Below are 20,997 nucleotides of genomic sequence, written 5' to 3' on the forward strand. Positions count from 1 at the left end.
ACAGATGTCGGTCACCCACTCCTCCGAGCAGAGTTGTAGTATAAAGTATAGTTAGAAGACAGCAGGCTGTATGCTTTTGAAGCCGGGAAGGATCTTTGGTTCCAAATATCAATGGATAAGAGCACAGGCTTTGTGTAAAAATAAAAAATAGTATATGATATTGATGTTATTGAGGGGAGAATGTCCTGCAGCAAATTCCAGGTAGAAGCAGAGTATTGGTGTGTGTCACACTCTGGATTATTAGTGTAACATAAGAGTGCATTGAGTTGCAGTGTGCATGCAGTCCTTGCAGGGTAGGCAGGGATGTCTGTGTATTAAGACTGTCTATTGTACTGCACCCAAAATGGCCACCGGGCTTTTAATCTCTTCACCCCTTCACTGGAGTACCTGTGCCTTATTGTGCAGCCAGGAGTCTCAGGTCCTCATCAGCCAGGTACAGGAGGGCAGGAGGGCTTTCAGTGTCCCCTGCAGTGTGCCCAGCGTCAGCCAGCGCCGCCCGCCCGTTCGTCCGTCCGTCAAGAGGGTCCTGGAGCCGCGCGGCTGGGAGCGCCAAACTCGAGGCCGGGGGGTCCGGAGGAGTCACAGGCCTCAAAGCCGGAAGTCGTCCGCCGCGGACAGACAGCACCCAGAGACCCCGGACAAAGGTGCCCGCCGCTGCTCGGAGGTGAGGGGGGACCAGCACCGGGGGGTAGACGCTCCGGAGGGACACAGGATGGGTGCAGGAGATATAAAATCGGGGAGCTCCCGGGATCCGCTGCTTACTCCCTCACCGCCGTGGCCACGACTCCCAGTACCATGGGGTTTAGCGGCTCCGCAGGAGACAGGGCACAATAATAAAAGCTTTAGGATCAGGTGGTGTGCACTGGCTCCTCCCCCTATGACCCTCCTCCAAGCCTCAGTTAGGATACTGTGCCCGGACGAGCGTGCATAATAAGGAAGGATATTGAATCCCGGGTAAGACTCATACCAGCCACACCAATCACACCGTACAACCTGTGATCTGAACCCAGTTAACAGTATGATAACAACGAAGGAGCCTCTGAAAAGATGGCTCACAACAAGAATAACCCGATTTTTGTAACAATAACTATGTACAAGTATTGCAGACAATCCGCACTTGGGATGGGCGCCCAGCATCCACTACGGACTACGAGAAATAGAATTATCGGTAAGTAAATTCTTATTTTCTCTAACGTCCTAAGTGGATGCTGGGGACTCCGTCAGGACCATGGGGATTATACCAAAGCTCCCAAACGGGCGGGAGAGTGCGGATGACTCTGCAGCACCGAATGAGAGAACTCCAGGTCCTCCTCAGTCAGGGTGTGTCCCTGACCAAGTAGCAGCTCGGCAAAGTTGTAAAGCCGAGACCCCTCGGGCAGCCGCCCAAGATGAGCCCACTTCCTTGTGGAATGGGCTTTTACTGATTTTGGCTGTGGCAAGCCTGCCACAGAATGTGCAAGCTGAATTGTACTACAAATCCAGCGAGCAATCGTCTGCTTAGAAGCAGGAACACCCATCTTGTTGGGTGCATACAGGCTAAACAGCGAGTCAGATTTTCTGACTCCAGTCGTCCTGGAAACATATATTTTCAGGGCCCTGACAACGTCAAGTAACTTGGAGTCCTCCAAGTCCCTAGTAGCCGCAGGTACCACAATAGGTTGGTTCATGTGAAAAACAGAAAACACCTTAAGGAGAAATGGAGGACGAGTCCTCAATTCTGCCCTGTCAGAATGAAAAATTAAGTAAGGGCTTTTATATGATAAAGCCGCCCATTCTGACACACGCCTGGCTGAAGCCAGGGCTAATAGAATCTTCACCTTCCATGTGAAATATTTTAATTCCACAGTGGTGAGTGGATCAAACTAATGTGACTTTAGGAAACTCAAAACAACATTGAGATCCCAAGGTGCCACTGGGGGCACAAAAGGAGGCTGTATATGCAGTACCCCTTTTACAAACGTCTGAACTTCAGGCACTGAAGCCAGTTCTTTCTGGAAGAAATTCGACAGGGTCGAAATTTGAACCTTAATGGACCCTAATTTTAGGCCCATAGACAGTCCTGTTTTCAGGAAATGTAGGAAACGACCCAGTTGGAATTCCTCTGTAGGGACCTTCTTGGCCTCACACCACGCAACATATTTTCGCCAAATGCGGTGAAAATGTTTTGCGGTTACATCCTTCCTGGCTTCGACCAGGGTAGGGATGACTTCATCTGGAATGCCCTTTCAGGATCCGGCGTTCAACTGCCATGCCGTCAAACGCAGCCGCGGTAAGTCTTGGAACAGACAAGGCCCCTGCTGGAGCAGGTCCTCTCTTAAAGGTAGAGGCCACGGTTCTTCCGCGAGCATCTCTTGAAGTTCCGGGTACCAAGTCCTTCTTGACCCATCCGGAACCACGAGTATCGTTCTTACTCATCTTCTTATGATTCTCAGTACTTTTGGTATGAGATGCATAGGAGGGAACACATACCCTGACTGGTACACCCACAGTGTTACCAGAGCGTCCACCGCTATTGCCTGAGGGTCCCTTGACCTGGCGCAATATCTGTCTAGTTTTTTGTTCAGGCGGGACGCCATCATGTCCACCTTTGGTTTTTCCCAACGGTTTACAATCATGTGGAAGACTTCCCGCTGAAGTCCCCACTCTCCCGGGTAAATGATGGTCATATTTTCAATAAGTGAGCAATTTATTATCACAGGTTGTCCTACAGTTGGAGTGTGATTATTAACAACATTATAGACATACCCACTTCGGCCTGAATTAGGTATTTGTACCTTACAATTTATATATTTCTTTTTATATTTTCGCAATGTCACCATTTAATAAACATCGGCACCCATTGAACTCCTCAATAATTAATTTTAAAGAGAATTAATAAAATATTGCATTTTAGTTAGTTTTTGTGACATTTAGTCGTACTACGTTATCTGCATTTTGAGTGCTTCCCAACAAGAGTCTTCTTTCTTCTTTTTTTCATGTTCTCACTATGAATAACTGACTCGGGGGAGCACCACTGATGGGTAGCTTTTTTGATACATAAAAATAAGGAATGTGTTACCTTAAGTATCTGCTCCCTAAAGTAAGGATTTGAACCTTAAATTTATTTATCAGTTTATACAGATAACCATCATTATACATATACATCAATTATACCAGTGCGGTTTCCAATTTTTCTGTTTCTCAATCCACTGTATTTGTGACTGGTCTCCAGTCTTCTCGGAAATACCTGCACGGTGATATAAAGGCAACGGACATTCCTTCTTCAGGAAAATCTCTGTTCCCTATTTTCTTTTTTCGGAGTTCTCTCATGAAATATGAGTTTTAATCTTAAACAAGAGCTGAGTTCAAGACGCAAAAACAAGGATAATTTAGATGATATTTTTCCAAGTGAAATTACAGATAATGAACCCCATATCAGTTGGGAATCTGACTTTCACAAACTAAATGTGCTGTTACGAAAACAAATTAGGACCACCTGGGACCTTACAACTTTGGAAAACTACATTAAAAACAAAATATCACCTAGAGGCCTCCGTCCAAGAATTTTCCCGGCATTCGATTTAGCGAGCGAGAATTTAAAGAAGGAATGGGAAAATACTCTCCTCAAATGTTCAAGTGATCTTATGAACATTTTAACTAAACACAACAACCTGATACTGGAAGAATGCGAGCGTGAACTGGAAGACCTAGGTAAAAAATTAGAAACTTGGGAAAAGGATTTACATTTTCAGAAGTGCTTTGAACACAATAAACAAGAATTACAGGCATATGAACAATCTATCATCGATCGTAAACGAACCAAATACGTCAGGGATAAAAAGGATTTTGCTTCAGGAAAAGTCTTTAAATGGCAAAGGCCCACCTGGAAAAGAAATACAACTCAACATACAGGTGATTACTCATCCTCAGAGGCAGAAGCGTCTGGAACAGAAGATACTGATTACATACCCGACAAACATTTGGATTCCAGAGGACAAGCAAGCAACAGCCAATACGATCCATCCCCCTCTGCCTCTTCTTCTTCTTCTTTTTTAGGGAACCCCCGGACAGGGAGGGCACGAGGAAGACAAAGAGGAGGAAGACGAGGAGGGGGCGGAAGAGGAAGAAGAGGTCAACAGCAATGGGATTTCTCACCCCCGCTGACCCGAAACACACGAAGGAGATGACAACTACCAGTTTACTAACGAAGGTTGAAAATGAACAACAGGATAATAAACTCAAAATCATTAATCTTTCTGAACACATACTCACAGATGCACAGAAATCTATATTGAGTAAAGGCCTGACATTCTCCCCTACAGGGCATTTTGAGAGGTTTAGATGGGAAAAGGACTTGAAACTATTTGGAAGGAAATTAATATTGACAAAACTCTATAGTGATAAAATATCTCCCATTATCACAAGGGGAGAAACCCCTGAAATAGAGGAATCTACAACCTCAGACCTACAAGCAATGGAGGAAGAAGCACTGGCTGCACTATATGAATTAGAACAAGACCAATACGTGTCAAACCGTATGGACCACAGACCTCCTATCAGGCCTGCTATCAAGAAGAAGTCTACATATTTTCCACCTGAACAAATATGTCCAGAAGTTCAGGTATTCCAGAAACTAGTTGCAAAAGAATTTGATCTAATTCATACCAACAAGAAAAATCTCCGTCACTCAAACATGACATATCAAGAAAGAAAGGCCATGAGGGAGATACAAACATGGCAGGATGTCATAATAAAGCCCTCGGACAAGGGAGGCAACATTGTGATTTGGCCTAAAACCGACTATATCAAAGAAGCACTACGACAATTGGAATCTACCGACTGTTATAAAAGGATACTTTTGAACCCCCTGGGTAACTATATGTTGGTTTATTCTAAGATTATTACTCAGGCTCGAGAACAAGGGTCAATTACGAGACAAGAATATGAATACCTACAAACTCAGAATCCGAAAATCCCTACATACTACATGTTGCCAAAAGTGCACAAAAATATTCTAAACCCACCTGGGAGACCAATAGTATCAGGCATAGGTGGATTAACTGAGAAGGCGAGTATTTTCTTGGACCTACACCTTAGACATCTTGTACTGGGTCTTCCTTCATATATACAAGACACAGCAGACATGCTAAGGAAACTTCATGACGTAAAATTGGAGGACAACCAATACCTAGTATCATTGGACGTAGAAGCACTATATACCTCGATTGGCCACACAGAAGGTATAACAGCAGTTGAATATTTTCTACATGACGAAGGCTGGGAGGAATTTCATACTTTCTTGATCAAATTGCTGCACTTTGTATTGCATTACAATTTCTTCGTATTCAATGACAGATTTTACCTCCAAACGCGAGGTACTGCTATGGGGGCGGCCTGTGCACCTACTTATGCGAACATTTTTTTAGGATGGTGGGAGAGAGAATTCGTCTTCAAAGATACCAATGATGATTTTACATCTAACATCATCATGTGGACAAGATATATAGACGATATCTTCATGATATGGGAAGGTGACCTACAACTATTACATCAGTTCATAGAGCATCTTAATGACAACAACCTTAATCTTCGTCTAACTCATAACATCAGCCAGACGGAGTTACCATTCTTGGATCTAATGATATACAAGGATTCAGAGGGAATGATCGCCACAAATCTGTACCGAAAAACTACTGCGACTAATACCCTACTACATCAGACAAGTTCACATTTTCATCCCACCATAGAAAATATACCAAAAGGGGAATTCCTCCGTCTTCGCAGGAATTGCTCAGATGATCACAATTTCAAAAAACAGAGCACAGAACTGGCCCAACGACTACGTGAAAGAGGATACAGTAATACCTCAATAAAAAAAGCCTCACGAAGTGCACTAATTGTCCCCAGGGATGACATTATCTTCAAGAAAAAAGAGAAAGCACAAAACACAAATATTATTAGATTTGTGGGCAACTATTGCCACGAATGGAGGGAGATAAGTGAAGCCATACAAAAACACTGGCATGTATTACATGCTGACTCAGACTTATCAGAAAAACTTGGTCCACGTGTCTCTATGAGTTGGCGGAGGTCCAGAAATTTAAAAGACCAACTGGTACAAAGTCATTTCCAAAGAATACCCACAAAGAAAACTATTACAACAGGAACATATCCCTGTGGGAAATGTAAAGCTTGTAGACACATTGAAACAGTGAAGGAAGTAAAAGATAAATACGGGACAGAATTCAAGATCAATGATTATATGAATTGTCTGACTGAAGGGGTCATCTACTGCATCAAATGTAGCTGTGACAAGAAATATGTGGGTATTACCACTCGCCCACTAAAACAACGTGTTCTAGAACACATTGGGACCATACGTAATGCCACATCTGATAAAAGAAAGATGAAACCACTCACTACGGTAGCACGCCATTTCTACCAACACCATGACAATAGATGGGAGGATCTGAGGGTCTTCGGACTTGAAAAAATCAAACTCGGAATACGTGGTGGTAGTTTGACAGATATCCTATTGAAGAAAGAATGTGAGTGGATTTTCAAATTGGGCACTATCCACCCCTCTGGGATGAATGAAAATATAAACTATGGAGTTTTCCTGAATTAAAACAGTAATTCTACTGTCCTCAATGAATTTTTTTTTGCCCCCTCCCCCTAATCCTAATCATGTTTTCATTTTCTATTTTATTTTTCATTCTTTATTTTTCATTTACTACTTAACAACAAAAAATTTCTAATTGTATTGTACAATATCGATAATAACCAGTAAATATGATATTCCCTAAGAATTAACTTCCGATACAATACCAGCACCAATAATAAATACTCTTATGACACTATAGAATATTTCAATAAGATAATAATCCTTATTATCTCATAAATTTAATTTATTATATAACACCGCCACTAATTAAACATTTTATACTGGCCTATCTATTTAATAATACATTATCAATAAAAAAAAAAAAAAAATTTCTATATTATATATTTTTAATTATATTTTTTAATTATATTTTTATTATTCTATATATTTCATTGTCACTTTTATTCTATTACACTTAACGTTTTAAAAAACGTATATATATATATTTTAGCACTATGGGCTTATAACTAACCCCTTCACAATCCCTTATGTATGCATGTATATATATATACATATATTTATCAAATGTAAGTGCATATATACACCTTTTGCAGCATAAAACTACATTTTCCATCACATTGCCCTCATAACGATTTCTGCACAATAATATCACATTCCAAATAATTGCTATAACCCATATACCAGTATATAGACCCTCAAATCCTATATATTTCTCATTTTATTTATTCACCTTTTATATCCTATATATTCACTTTTATTAATATTTCTAGTTTCACCTTTATTCTCCTTTTTACCTTTATTAGTCACTGTCACGTAATCACCAATTAATCATTTTTAATAATTCTCACTAATAACTTTTCCAGCAATATCCTAATTTAATATTATTTTCTCTTAACAATGCATATATTTCCCCCCTTTTTTAAGTATAGGCACACTAAGTGTCACACATAGACTTATTTATTTATATATATAATAATCTACAAATTTTATTGCAATATTTTACTATATTATATTATACCTCTTCTTTCTTTCCATAATATTCTTATACCCATATGTATATAGATCAAGATATTTACATTCTATTTTAAGTGTCTTCATAATTTATACCATCTTTATATCCCTATTTTTTGTAAATATACAATTTTTGTGAATAATTCCTTGAATTAATCTAACCAGCTCTTTTTTAACTATATGACTTTCCACTATGAAATGCTGAATGGTACTTTCAACTGTCAATCATGACGTATTATCCTATGGGAATCAGCAGGTCTGATCTCGAATATGACAGGATCGTATACCTATCAATCACTTACTAAGAACCAATCAGCTAACAGTACTATCAATATAAGAACAAACAAGGGTTGAACCCACTGACGCCCTGTGACCAAGCAAATTGCGAAACGTACGTCAGGAAGGAGACAGTATCCTCACGGTCACGTGGTGCGCACACGTGACCGCAACGAGCCGTTCTCGGCAAAGTCCGTCGCCAAGGGAACCAGCCAAACAGGAAGTACAGTGCGGCCGGAGCTCGGCAGCAGACAGGACGCGGGCAGACGCGGCCGGCACCTTCCTCATACCAGGATCTCCCCCATTATACAAGTAGGACTATAATTTTACGAACATACACCAGGTTTGGTTTATACATGCGTCTCTGTGCACCAGTGCATTTTCAATACATGTGTCTCTGTGCACCAGTGCATTTTCATTGCACGGACCAGTATTTACAAATACCCTACCCACATGGTGCATAGACTATACTATTGACAGTCAGCTATTGCCAGCAAGGGAATCAATGCAACCCTTTTGAGGTCTATATTTATATATAAAAAAAGCGGATGTGGATACGTCTGCCATTTTTTTGACCTTATTTAGCACATAAACGCCTTCTCTCTCTCTCTTTTACACTGCAGAAAACCATAATTATCTCAGTAGTTACCTGAAGACACATATCATATAGAAAACACTCTGTGTCATTTTTTCATTATTTTTCTATTACTTGAGAATAATTTCTGAGAGCTGAAGATTTCATTGTTTGTGTTTCCCTGCTTCTTTGATAAATTCAAAGTGTAATATACTTTCATTACTGTTCTGGAGACCAAATTTGGAGGTTTCCCTTTCCTGCACAGTTAAAAATACCATCATTTTGATCTAATGTTTTATTTTCATGTATATGATAAACTGTGCATTTGAGAGGTTTTATTCCTACTGATACTGCGACTAACTAAGCCGTGAAAATCCAGATGGGTACTTAATCTTTTGTTATACTTTATCATTTATGATAAAAAAAAAAATTTTGATTTCTTTTCAGCTGTATCGATACCTGTGGCTCATATAACAACGTAAATTGGCTCCTGTCTGTGCCCATTTGTGGACACAGTGTGACAAGGGTGAGCATAAGGTCTGCGGTCATACCCCGCTGGAGATGCCCAATCTCATCTGATCTTGGAAGCCAAGCAGTGGAGGGCCGGGTTAAGTACTTGGATAGGAGACTACCAAGGAACACCCTGGTACTGCAAATATTTGTCACCCATCTGTCACCAATACAGAGCATTGTATTACACCTCGGTTATGACCTATGATTCAACTATCTGCTAGGATTAAAATTCCCATTTTGGGATACATAGCAGCTTATAAATGATGGTCATATTTTCAATAAGTGAGCAATTTATTATCACAGGTTGTCCTACAGTTGGAGTGTGATTATTAACAACATTATAGACATACCCACTTCGGCCTGAATTAGGTATTTGTACCTTACAATTTATATATTTCTTTTTATATTTTCGCAATGTCACCATTTAATAAACATCGGCACCCATTGAACTCCTCAATAATTAATTTTAAAGAGAATTAATAAAATATTGCATTTTAGTTAGTTTTTGTGACATTTAGTCGTACTACGTTATCTGCATTTTGAGTGCTTCCCAACAAGAGTCTTCTTTCTTCTTTTTTTCATGTTCTCACTATGAATAACTGACTCGGGGGAGCACCACTGATGGGTAGCTTTTTTGATACATAAAAATAAGGAATGTGTTACCTTAAGTATCTGCTCCCTAAAGTAAGGATTTGAACCTTAAATTTATTTATCAGTTTATACAGATAACCATCATTATACATATACATCAATTATACCAGTGCGGTTTCCAATTTTTCTGTTTCTCAATACACCCACAGTGTTACCAGAGCGTCCACCGCTATTGCCTGAGGGTCCCTTGACCTGGCGCAATATCTGTCTAGTTTTTTGTTCAGGCGGGACGCCATCATGTCCACCTTTGGTTTTTCCCAACGGTTTACAATCATGTGGAAGACTTCCCGCTGAAGTCCCCACTCTCCCGGGTGGAGGTTATGCCTGCTGAGGAAGTCTGCTTCCCAGTTTTCCACTCCCGGAATTAACACTGCTGAGAGTGTTATCACATGATTTTTCGCCCAGCGAAGAATCCTTGCAGTTTCTGCCATTTCCCTCCTGCTTCATTTGCCGCCCTGTCTGTTTACGTGGGCGACTGCCGTGATGTTGTCCCACTGGATCAATACCGGCTGACCTTGAAGCAGAGGTCTTGCTAAGCTTAGAGCCTTGTAAATTGCCCTTAGCTCCAGTATATTTATGTGGAGAGAAGTCTCCAGACTTGATCACAAGCCCTGGAAATTTTTTCCTTGTGTGACTGCTCCCCAGCCACTCAGGCTGGCATCCGTGGTCACCAGGACCCAGTCCTGAATGTCGAATCTGCGGCCCTTTCATAGATGAGCACTCTGCAGCCACCGCAGAAGAAAACACCCTTGTCCTTGGAGACAGGGTTATCCGCTGATGCATCTGAAGATGCGAACCGGACCATTTTCCCAGCAGATTCCACTGAAAGGTTCTTGCGTGAAATCTACCGAATGGGATCGCTTTGTAAGAAACCACCATTTTTCACAGGACCCTTGTGCAATGATGCACTGATACTTTTCCTGGTTTTAGGAGGTTCCTGACTAGCTCGGATAACTCCCTGGCCTTCTTCTCCGGGAGAAAACATCCTTTTCTGGACTGTGTCCAGAATCATTCCTAGGAACATTAGACGTGTCGTCGGAAAAAGCTGCGATTTTGGAATATTTAGAATCCACTCGTGCTGTCGTAGAACTACTTGAGATAGTGCTACTCCGACCGCCAACTGTTCTCTGGACCTTGCCCTTATCAGGAAAGCGTCCATATTTCTTTTAGGAAGAATCATCATTTCGGCCATTACCATGGTAAAGACCCGGGGTGCCGTGGACAATCCAAACGGCAGCGTCTGAACTGATAGTGACAGTTCTGTACCACGAACCTGAGATACCCTTGGTGAGAAGGGCAAAATTTGGACATGTAGGTAAGCGTCCCTGATATCCAGTGACACCATATCGTCCTGGTTCGCTATCACTGCTCTGAGTGACTCCATCTTGATTTGAACCCTTGTATGTAATTGTTAAAATCTTTTAGATCTCACCGAGCCGTTTGGCTTCAGTACCACAATATAGTGTGGAATAATACCCCTTCCCTTGTTGTAGGAGGGGTACTTTGATTATCACCTGCTGGGAATACAGCCTGTGAATTTTTTCCCAATACTGCCTCCCTGTCGGAGGGAGACGTTGGTAAAGCAGACTTCAGGAACTTGTGAGGGGAAGACGTCTCGAATTTCCAATGTACACCTGGGATACTACGTGTAGGATCCAGGAGTCCACTTGCGAGTGAGCCCACTGCGTGCTGAAACTCTTGAGATGACCCCCCACCGCACCTGAGTCCGCTTGTATGGCCCCAGCGTCATGCTGCGGACTTGGCAGAAGCTGTGGAGGACTTCTGTTCCTGGGAATGGGCTGCCTGCTGCAGTCTTCTTCCCTTTCCTCTAACCCTGGGCAGATATGACTGGTCTTTTGCCCGCCTGCCTTTATGGGTACGAAAGGACTGAGACTGAAAAGACTGTGTCCTTTTCTGCTGAGATGTGACTTGGGGTAACAAAAGTGGATTTTCCAGCTGTTGCCATGGCCACCAGGTCCGATGGACCGCCCCTTTATACGGCAATACTTCCATGTGCCGTCTGGAATCTGCATCACCTGACCACTGTCGTGTCTATAAACATCGTCTGGCAGATATGGACATCACATCTACTCTTGATGCCAGAATGCAAATATCCCTCTGCGCATCTCGCATATATAGAAATGCATCCTTAAAATGCTCTATAGTCAATAAAATATTGTTCCTGTCAAGGGTATCAATATTTTCAGTCAGGAAATCCGACCAAGCCCCCCCAGCGCTGCACATCCAGGCTGAGGCGATTGCTGGTCGTAGTATAACACCAGTATGTGTGTATATACTTTTTAGGATATTTTTCAGCTTCCTATCAGCTGGCTCCTTGAGGGCGGCCGTATCTGGAGACGGTAACGCCACTTGTTTTTATAAGCGTGTGAGCGCCTTATCCACCCTAAGGTGCGTTTCCCAACTCGCCCTCACTTCTGGCGGGAAAGGGTATACCTCCAATAATTTTCTATCGGAGGAAACCCACGTATCATCACACACTTTAATTTATCTGATTCAGGAAAAACTACAAGTAGATTATTCCCACCCTACATAATACCCTTATTTGTGGTACTTGTAGTATCAGAAATATGTAACACCTCCTTCATTGCCCTTAACATGTAACGTGTGGCCCTAAAGGAAAATACGTTTGTTTCTTCACCGTCGACACTGAAGTCAGTGTCCGTGTCTGTGTCTGTGTCGACCAACTGAGGTAAATGGGCGTTTTTACAAGCCCCTGACGGTGTCTGAGACGCCTGGACAGGTACTAATTTGTTTGCCGGCCGTCTCATGTCGTCAACCGACCTTGCATCGTGTTGACATTATCACGTAATTCCTAAATAAGCCATCCATTCCGGTGTCGACTCCCTAGAGAGTGACATCACCAATACAGGCAATTTGCTCCGCCTCCTCACCAACATCGTCCTCCTACATGTCGACACACACGTACCGACACACAGCACACACACAGGGAATGCTCTGATAGAGGACAGGACCCCACTAGCCCTTTGGGGAGACAGAGGGAGAGTTTGCCAGCACACACCAAAAACGCTATAATTATACAGGGACAACCCCTTATACAAGTGTTTTCCCTTATAGCATTTTCACATATGTAATCATATCGCCAAATAAGTGCCCCCCCCCTCTCTGTTTTAACCCTGTTTCTGTAGTGCAGTGCAGGGGAGAGCCTGGGAGCCTTCCTCACAGCAGAGCTGAGCAGGAAAATGGCGCCGTGTGCTGAGGAGAATAGGCCCCGCCCCCTAAACCGGCGGGCTCTTCTCCCGGAGTTTGTGAGATCTGGCAGGGGTTAAATACATCCATATAGCCTCAAGGGCTATATGTGATGTATTTTAGCCATAAAAAAGGTATAATACATTGCTGCCCAGGGCGCCCCCCCCAGCGCCCTGCACCCTCAGTGACCGCTGGTATGAAGTGTGCTGACAACAATGGCGCACAGCTGCAGTGCTGTGCGCTACCTTATGAAGACTGAAAGTCTTCTGCCGCCTGTTTCTGGACCTCTGGACCTCTTCAACTTCGGCATCTGCAAGGGGGGTCGGCGGCACGGCTCCAGGACGAACCCCAGGGTGAGACCTGTGTTCCGACTCCCTCTGGAGCTAATGGTGTCCAGTAGCCTAAGAAGCAAATCCATCCTGCACGCAGGTGAGTTTACTTCTCTCCCCTAAGTCCCTCGTAGCAGTGAGCCTGTTGCCAGCAGGGCTCACTGAAAATAAAAAACCTAACTTAAACTTTTATTCTAAGCAGCTCAGGAGAGCCACCTAGATTGCACCCTTCTCGGCCGGGCACAAAAATCTAACTGAGGCTTGGAGGAGGGTCATAGGGGGAGGAGCCAGTGCACACCACCTGATCATAAAGCTTTTATTATTGTGCCCCGTCTCCTGCGGAGCCGCTAAACCCCATGGTCCTGACGGAGTCCCCAGCATCCACTTAGGACGTTAGAGAAATCCTATTTTCTCTTACGTCCTAGATGATGCTGGGGTCCATGTTAGTACCATGGGGATGTACCAAAGCTCCCAGAACGGGAGGGAGAGCGCGCAGGCTCCTGCAGAACTGCTTGACCAAACTTGAGGTCATCAGAGGCCAAAGTATCGAACTTGTAAAACTTAGCAAACGTGTTCGATCCAGACCAAGTAGCCGCTCGGCAAAGCTGTAAAGTCAAGACAACCGGGCAGCCGCCCAGGAAGAACCCACCTGACGAGTAGAGTGGGCCTTAACAGATTTTGGACAAGGCAATCCTGCCGTAGAATATGCATGCTGGATGGTGAACCCGATCCAGAGAGAAATCGACTGCTTAGAAGCAGGACACCCAATTTTCTTGGGATCATAGAGGACAAACAGAGTCCAATTTTCTGTGAGAAGCACTCCTCACATAAATCTTCAAAGCCCTCACAACATCCAAGACCCTTGAAGCAATTGAGGAGCCAGTAGCCACTGGCACCACAATAGGTTGGTTGATATGAAAGGCCGACACAACCTTAGGAAGAAACTGTGGATGAGTCCTGAGTTCCGCCCGATCTTCATGGAAGACCAGATAGGGACTTTTACAGGACAAAGCCCCCAATTCCGACACACGTCTAGCAGAAACCAAGGCCAACAAAGTGACTGCCTTCCACATGAGAAACTTGATTTCAGCCTCCTGCAGAGGCTCAAACCAATCCGATTGCAGGAACGGCAACACCATATCAAGATCCTATGCGGCCGTTGGCGCCACAAAAGGAGGCTGGATGTGCAGAACCCCTTTCAAAAAGGTCTGAACCTAAGGCAGTACAGCCAATTGTTTCTGGATGAAAATGGATAAGGCCGAAATCTGGACTTTGATGGAGCCCAATCTCAGGCCCATATCCACACCTGCTCGCAGGAAAAGGAGAAACCGTCCAAGTTGAAACTCCAAGTTGAAACTTCTTGGATTCACACCAAGACATACTTTTTACAAATACGATGGTAATGTTTAGACATTATCGCCTTCCTAGCCTGTATCAGGGTAGGAATAACCTCGCTCGGAATACCAGTCTGAGCTAAGATCTGGCGCTCAACCGCCATGCCGTCAAACGTAGCCGTGGTAAGTCTTGATAAGCGAGTGACCCCTGTAGTAGAAGATCCTCCTGAAGAGGCAGAGGCCTTGGATCTTCCAGCAGATCCACGTACCAAGCCCTCCTTGGCCAGTCCGGAGCAATGAGGATTGCCAGAACCTTTGCTCTTTTTAGAAGTTGTAGAACTTTTGTAATTAGAGGAAGTGGAGGCAACACTTACACTGACGTGAACACCCACGGTGTTGCAAGTGCATCCAACGCCACTGCCTGTGGGTCTCTCGACCTGGAACAGTACCTCCTCAGCTTCCTATTGAGGCGGGAGGCCATCATGTCTATGTGAGGAACCCCCCACCAACCGGTTACCTCCTCGAACACCTCCGGGTGGAGGCCCCACTCTCCTGGAGATCGTGTCTGCTGGGGAAGTCCGCTTCCCAGTTGTATACTCCCGGAATGAAGATTGCGGACATCGCTACAGCGTGCCTTTCTGCCCAGAGGAGGATTCTTGTCACCTCCGACATTGCAGCCCTGCTCTTCGGTCCGCCTTGTCGGTTTATGTAGGCCACTGTGGTCACGTTGTCCGACTGCACCTGAACAGCCCGAGGTGAGTTGCCTGCAAAAGGCCGTTGTATATGGCTCTTAGCTCTAGAATGTTAATCGGAAGAAGGGATTCCTGACTTCACCACCATCCTTGGAAGGTTTCCCCTTGAGCGACTGCTCCCCAACCTCTTAGACTTGCATCCGAGGTTAGAAGGATTCAGTCCTGAATTCCGAACCTTCGGCCCTCCAGAAGATGAGGTGGTTGAAGCCACCAGAGGAGCAAAATCCTTGCTTTCGGCGACAGACGTATCGTCTGGTTCATATGTAGGTGAGATCCCGACCACTGGTCCAAGAGATCCAGTTGAAAGGACAGAGCATGAAACCTTCCGTACTGCAGAGTCTCGTGGGAGGCAACCTACTTCCCCAGAAGGCGGATGCACTGATGAACCGATACCCGGGCCGGCTTCAAGACATCCCGGACCATTGTTTGAATCCCCAACACTTTCTCCACCGGTAGAAACACCCTCTGCACCTCCGTGTCGAGGATCATCCCCAGGAAAGATAGCCTGTCGGCTCCAGATGAGACTTTAGAAGGTTCATGATCCAACCGTGCTCCCTGAGCAGATGCGTCGTGAGAGCAATGGATCTTAACAACTTATCTCTGGACGATGCCTTGATCAGCAGATCGTCCAGATATGGAATTATGTCCACCCCCTGCTTGCGGAGGAGAACCATCATCTCTGCCATCACCTTGGTGAAGACCCTTGGTGCCGTGTAGAGACCGAACGGCAGTGCCTGAAACTGATAGTGATCGTCTAACAGTGCAAACATGAGATAAGCCTGATGCGGCAACCAAATGGGAATGTGGAGGTACGCATCCTTGATGTCCAGGGACACCAGGAATTCCCCCTCTGTCCTGAAATAACTGCTCTCAGAGAATCAATTTTGAATTTGAAGTCCCTTAGATAAAGGTTCAATGATTTCAAGTTCAGAATTAGTCTGACCGAACCATCCAGCTTCGGTACCACAAAAAGGTCTAATAGTAACCTTTGTTCAACTGATGAGGTGGAACTGGAACAATGACCTCGGACACTATCAATTTTCGGATAGCGTCCCGTAGAATATCCCTGTCTGCTGGCAAGCCTGATTTAAAGAATCGGTGAGGTGGGAGAGTTTGAAACTCCAGGATCACAAAATCCAGGATCCAAGGGTCCAGGCCAGACGACACCCAGACGTGGCTGAAATGCCAGAGTCTTACTCCCACCAGGCTGTGCGGTCCACTGTCATGCTGAGGACTTTCAGGTACCAGAAGCAGGCTTCTGGTCCTGGGAACCTGCGGGGGCAGGTTTTTTGGATTTGGCACGACCACCTCTAAAGAAGGTGTGAGAGGGCTTTGACTTTCTAGGCCTCGCGAGCCGAAAGGAATGTGAAGTGTTGGGAGTAAACGGCTTCTTTGTAGCCGGTGCAGCTGAGGGTGGAAAAGGAGACTTTCCCCGCGGTAGCCGTGGCAATCCACGCATCCAGCACCTCCCCAAACAGAGCCTGCACTGTAAAGGGTAGGCTCTCCACACTTTTCCTGGATTACGCATCCGCAGACCATTGGCGCAGCCAGAGACCCCTGCGAGCCGAGACGGACATGGAGGAGATCCCCGCAGCCATGGAACCAAGATCCTTCATGGATTCTACCAGGAACCCTGCAGAATACTGAGAGTTACGTAAAAATAAATAAACGTCACCTTTATCCATCGTAGTCAAATCCTCTTGCAGAGTGATTGACCACTTTGCTATAGCTTTTGAAATCCATGCACAGGCAATAGTAGGCCGCAGTATAGCCCCTGAAGCCGTGTATATGGATTTGAACGTAGCATCCACTTTGTGATCTGCTGGGTCTTTCAACGCACTAGATCCCGGGACAGATAAGACCACTTGCTTTGACAGCCTGGAGACAGAAGCGTCAACTGTAGGCGGGGACTCCCATTTCCTTCTATCATCTTCCGGGAAATGAAAAGCAATCAGAACCCTTTTAGGGATCTGGAATTTTTTCTCCGGGTTTTCCCAGGCTTTTTCAAATATAGCATTTAATTCCTTAGATGCCGGGAAGGTGAGAGGGGCTTTCTTACTATCTGTGAAAAAAGCCTCCTCAACCTGCTCAGGAGGTGTGTGAGAAATATGTAACACATCCCGGCATGGCCTCAATCATCAACTGCACCCCCTTAGCAATTGATGCCGTCCCCCGCGACACATCCCCATCACCGTCTGCTGCGTCAGAATTGGTATCCGTGTCATCTTGCATAATTTGGGCAAGAGCACGTTTGTGAGAATGTAACGCAGGGGGCCCCGAGGGAGCAGTATCGGACCATACTGCCATAGAGGACTGCAATACCCGAGTTGCATGCTCAGTCCTTGCAACCCTTTCAGAAATCTGAGAAATAGACCCCTAAGAGAGGCTAACCACTCCGGTTCTCTAGCTGGGATCTGCACTACAACAGTGCAATCCTGATTACATGGAATGGGATCTTACCGAGAAGATAAATCCTCTGCAGCATATGAGACAGAGTCTCTAGACATAGTTGCTTGTACACCCCACATACACACAGGGTACAGGGCAGACAGAGTTTCCCCCCCAAGAATGGCAGAGAGAGAGAGATTGGAGCCAACCCACACACAGCACTATATAGGTATAGGGAGACCCTTAACCAGCGCTGACTGTGTCCCTTAATAGGGGACACAGTCTATACACAGCCTCCCCTCCAATCTACAACCCCCTGGTACCGTACAGAAAGCTGGAGGTGCTCTGGAGGTACTGTTCGTCCACTGGCAGCGTGTCTGCAGGCAGGAAAATGGCGCTGAACGCTGCTGGGTCCACTCTGAGAAGCTCCGCCCACTTAATGGCGCCGTCTTCCCGCTTTTCCAAGATTATACTGGCCTGAGGATTTTGTGCTGGCTGAGATCCGAGGACCCAGACAGGCTTTCTGGTCAGTGTAGAGTTTAGGCGCCGGCTCAGGGTGCCCCTCACAGCGCTGCACTAAGTACCGCTGAGCCCCCGGAGCGCAGTTAGTACTGCACTCCAACCCTGTAGCCGCCATCTTTACATCGGCTCCCTGCTTTTTAAGGAGCCGATGACTCACTCGCCACACTTCAGCTCTGCAAAGGGGTGGCGGCATGCTGCTGAGGTGAGTGTTCCCCTGCGGCGGGGAGCGATCTATCCCCTCTGGAGCTCAGTGTCCAGTCAGCGGAGACAGTAGCTCGGACCCCGCAGGGCGGACACTGCACCCCCCCACTTTCTCAGTCCCTCGATGCAGGGAGGCTGTTGCAAGCAGCCTCCCTGTAAAATAAAAAACTCTAAAATAAACTTTACTAAAGAAGCTCTGTAGCGCTCCCCTAGCTGTGACCGCCTCCTCCGGGCACATTTTCTAAACTTAGTCTGGTAGGAGGAGCATAGAGGGAGGAGCCAGCCCACACTGTTAAACTCTTAAAGTGCCAATGGCTCCTGGTGGACCCGTCTTTACCCCATGGTACTAATATGGACCCCAGCATCCTCTAGGACAGGGGTGGCCAACCAGTCAGAAACAAAGAGCCAAAAAATCTTGTTAGGCACCTCAAAGAGCCGACATCATGCTACAGGCACACATGCAAAAATGGGGTGTGGCCTTGTGCCTGCTAGGCCACGCCTCCGGTATAAAATACATTTAAAAAGCCAGATCCACATAAAATACATGTAAAAAGCCACTTCCACATACCCTACTGTGTCACTTCAGCCAGCTATCTCATGTGTCACTCCTGCCAGTACCCTCATGTGTCACTACCCCCCGAAAATACACCTCGTGCCATTGCAGCAGCCCCTTATGTGTCCTCTGTTTGCCAGTGGGTGTATCACCTCTAGTACAGTATCTGGCTCTCTCAGTTCTCAGTCTCCGTAGTGTTGCTGCTGCCTGTCTGGCTGGAGTACAGCAGTTTCTGAATCTGTTGTGGTCACGTGACTTCGAGTGTCGGGAGCCACATTTGAATAAAGAAAGAGCCGCATGAGGCTCAAGAGCCACAGGTTGGCCACCGCTGCTCTAGGATGTAAGAGAAAAAGGTGTATCCAAGTCTTAAGGCACATACTATCGTGATAGTGAGGGAGAATGTAAAAAAAAAAAAAATTTTAAAGCAGTATATATTAAATGTAGTTTAATCTACACAGGACATTTAACTATAAGAAAACCCTACAATGTTTACATGTCATTCATTTTACACCCACACAAAAAAGGTATTAGAAAAATTAGAGATTTGGACACAACAAAATACAAAACGATGGAGGACAACTTCTGTAGCATTTTGATTCAATAAGAATAATACCTGAACACTATCCTCATCCTCTGCCGGAGAAGCTTGAGATGGCAACACTTCGGCATCAGAGTTATCAGATGATGGGTTTCGCTTCCTCTTCTTCCCCACTATGGGTGTGATTGTACTAAAATAAAATCAAACAGACATTCATCTTTATAGGAAATGACAGGTTTCTGTAGTTTATAGGATTTAACCCAGTCATCTCCAACTACAGGTACAGTAGATACCATACAGTAACCAACAAAGCAGATGTTGAAGATAGAAGATTCAGACATTGGGATGTGGATAAAGACTTCATATTAGGCTTGAGATGAGTCAAAGACTGTCAACTATCTGACTGTATGTTTAGGTTTTAACCAGAAAAAAAAAAAATTTGTGAGTTTTAGGCCAGTTTCCTCATTGTCTGCTTTGAGGGCTGTTGCATGATTGTGCTCTGTGAATATATCTAAAACAAATAATGCTGTCTTCATTTACAAGAGTTTTCAATATGCATTGTTTGGGCCACTGAATGAAAGTTACTGCACATATAGAGCTTACAATTTAGAATGTAAAATACACTATTACAGAAATCACTTTTTTGTGTGGAGGGCACATTCAGTTTACTCGCTGTAACTCCCCTCACCTAGGCTTTGATTTGCTCTTTGACTTTGAGCTTCCACTCCCTTTGGATTTTTTGGACTTGTCGTTAATAGACCCATCACCCGATTCACCCTTCTTTTTTTTCCTCTTTTTTCTACTTCCATCATCATCATCAGCATTGACACTTGGTAGTTCATCTTCATTCAGGACACGGGGTATGTTCTGCTCCCCGCGGGCTCGAGCCCTGGCAATGGCTTCAGCCACAATGCGGTTTGCCTTTTCCTGTTTCTTCTGATTATCCATCTTCCGAGATTCACCTGCCATGGACAATAGAATGTAGTGATGAGAAAGGAACTTTATTAGAATATGCAGTGTGAATCTTATGATCACCTAACATGAAAATCATAAATGCACTTTTCAGCTGGGGAAAAGCAATCAGAAGCAGTAAAGAATCTTTTAATTTACAATGCAGTTTAGGTAAAGCCTGTTGTACACTGGATCTTAGGCACCTTTTAACTCTCCCACTCCTGGTTCCTGTCCTTACATCCCTTTCCACTGGCTCACTCCTTATGTCCTGATCCTTTCCCTTTAGATTGTGAAGTCCACGAGCAGGGCCCTGCTCCCTTCTGTTCTCATTACCTACTTCTCTAACACACCAGCTACACTCTACACCTACACCTTGGGCTCCCTGCCCCCGGACTCCACTCCTTTGTTGTTTTCATTTCTTCAGCAGCTCTAGACCAGTTATCAGCACCCATGCTAATAGGTACAGGTTTTAGCTTCAGCTTATTTCCATTGCAACCCTTGCATCAGTGACTGTGTTGAGAACTATAGTGTTATTTTTTTATTGTCTACTGTATTGTACTGTTCACGGTACT

At 44.8% G+C, this 20,997-nt stretch overlaps 1 protein-coding gene and 1 pseudogene across 5 annotated transcripts in view; one reads left to right on the forward strand and one right to left on the reverse strand.

The window, feature by feature from the left end:
• Window positions 1-20,997, reverse strand: part of CHD8 (chromodomain helicase DNA binding protein 8) — a 371,271-nt gene that overhangs the window by 259,078 nt on the left and 91,196 nt on the right. For all 5 annotated transcript variants that reach the window (XM_063913512.1, XM_063913515.1, XM_063913511.1 and 2 more), the window contains exons 5-6: window positions 20,163-20,436; window positions 19,550-19,664 (exon numbers count right to left, since the gene is read on the reverse strand). In XM_063913512.1, coding sequence (XP_063769582.1) covers window positions 19,550-19,664; window positions 20,163-20,436 — 389 coding nt within the window. The remainder of the gene's footprint in view (window positions 1-19,549; window positions 19,665-20,162; window positions 20,437-20,997) is intronic.
• Window positions 9,003-9,123, forward strand: LOC134942864 (5S ribosomal RNA; annotated as a pseudogene).

The sequence above is a fragment of the Pseudophryne corroboree genome, chromosome 1 (assembly GCF_028390025.1).
Source record: "Pseudophryne corroboree isolate aPseCor3 chromosome 1, aPseCor3.hap2, whole genome shotgun sequence".
Lineage (NCBI taxonomy): Eukaryota > Metazoa > Chordata > Amphibia > Anura > Myobatrachidae > Pseudophryne > Pseudophryne corroboree.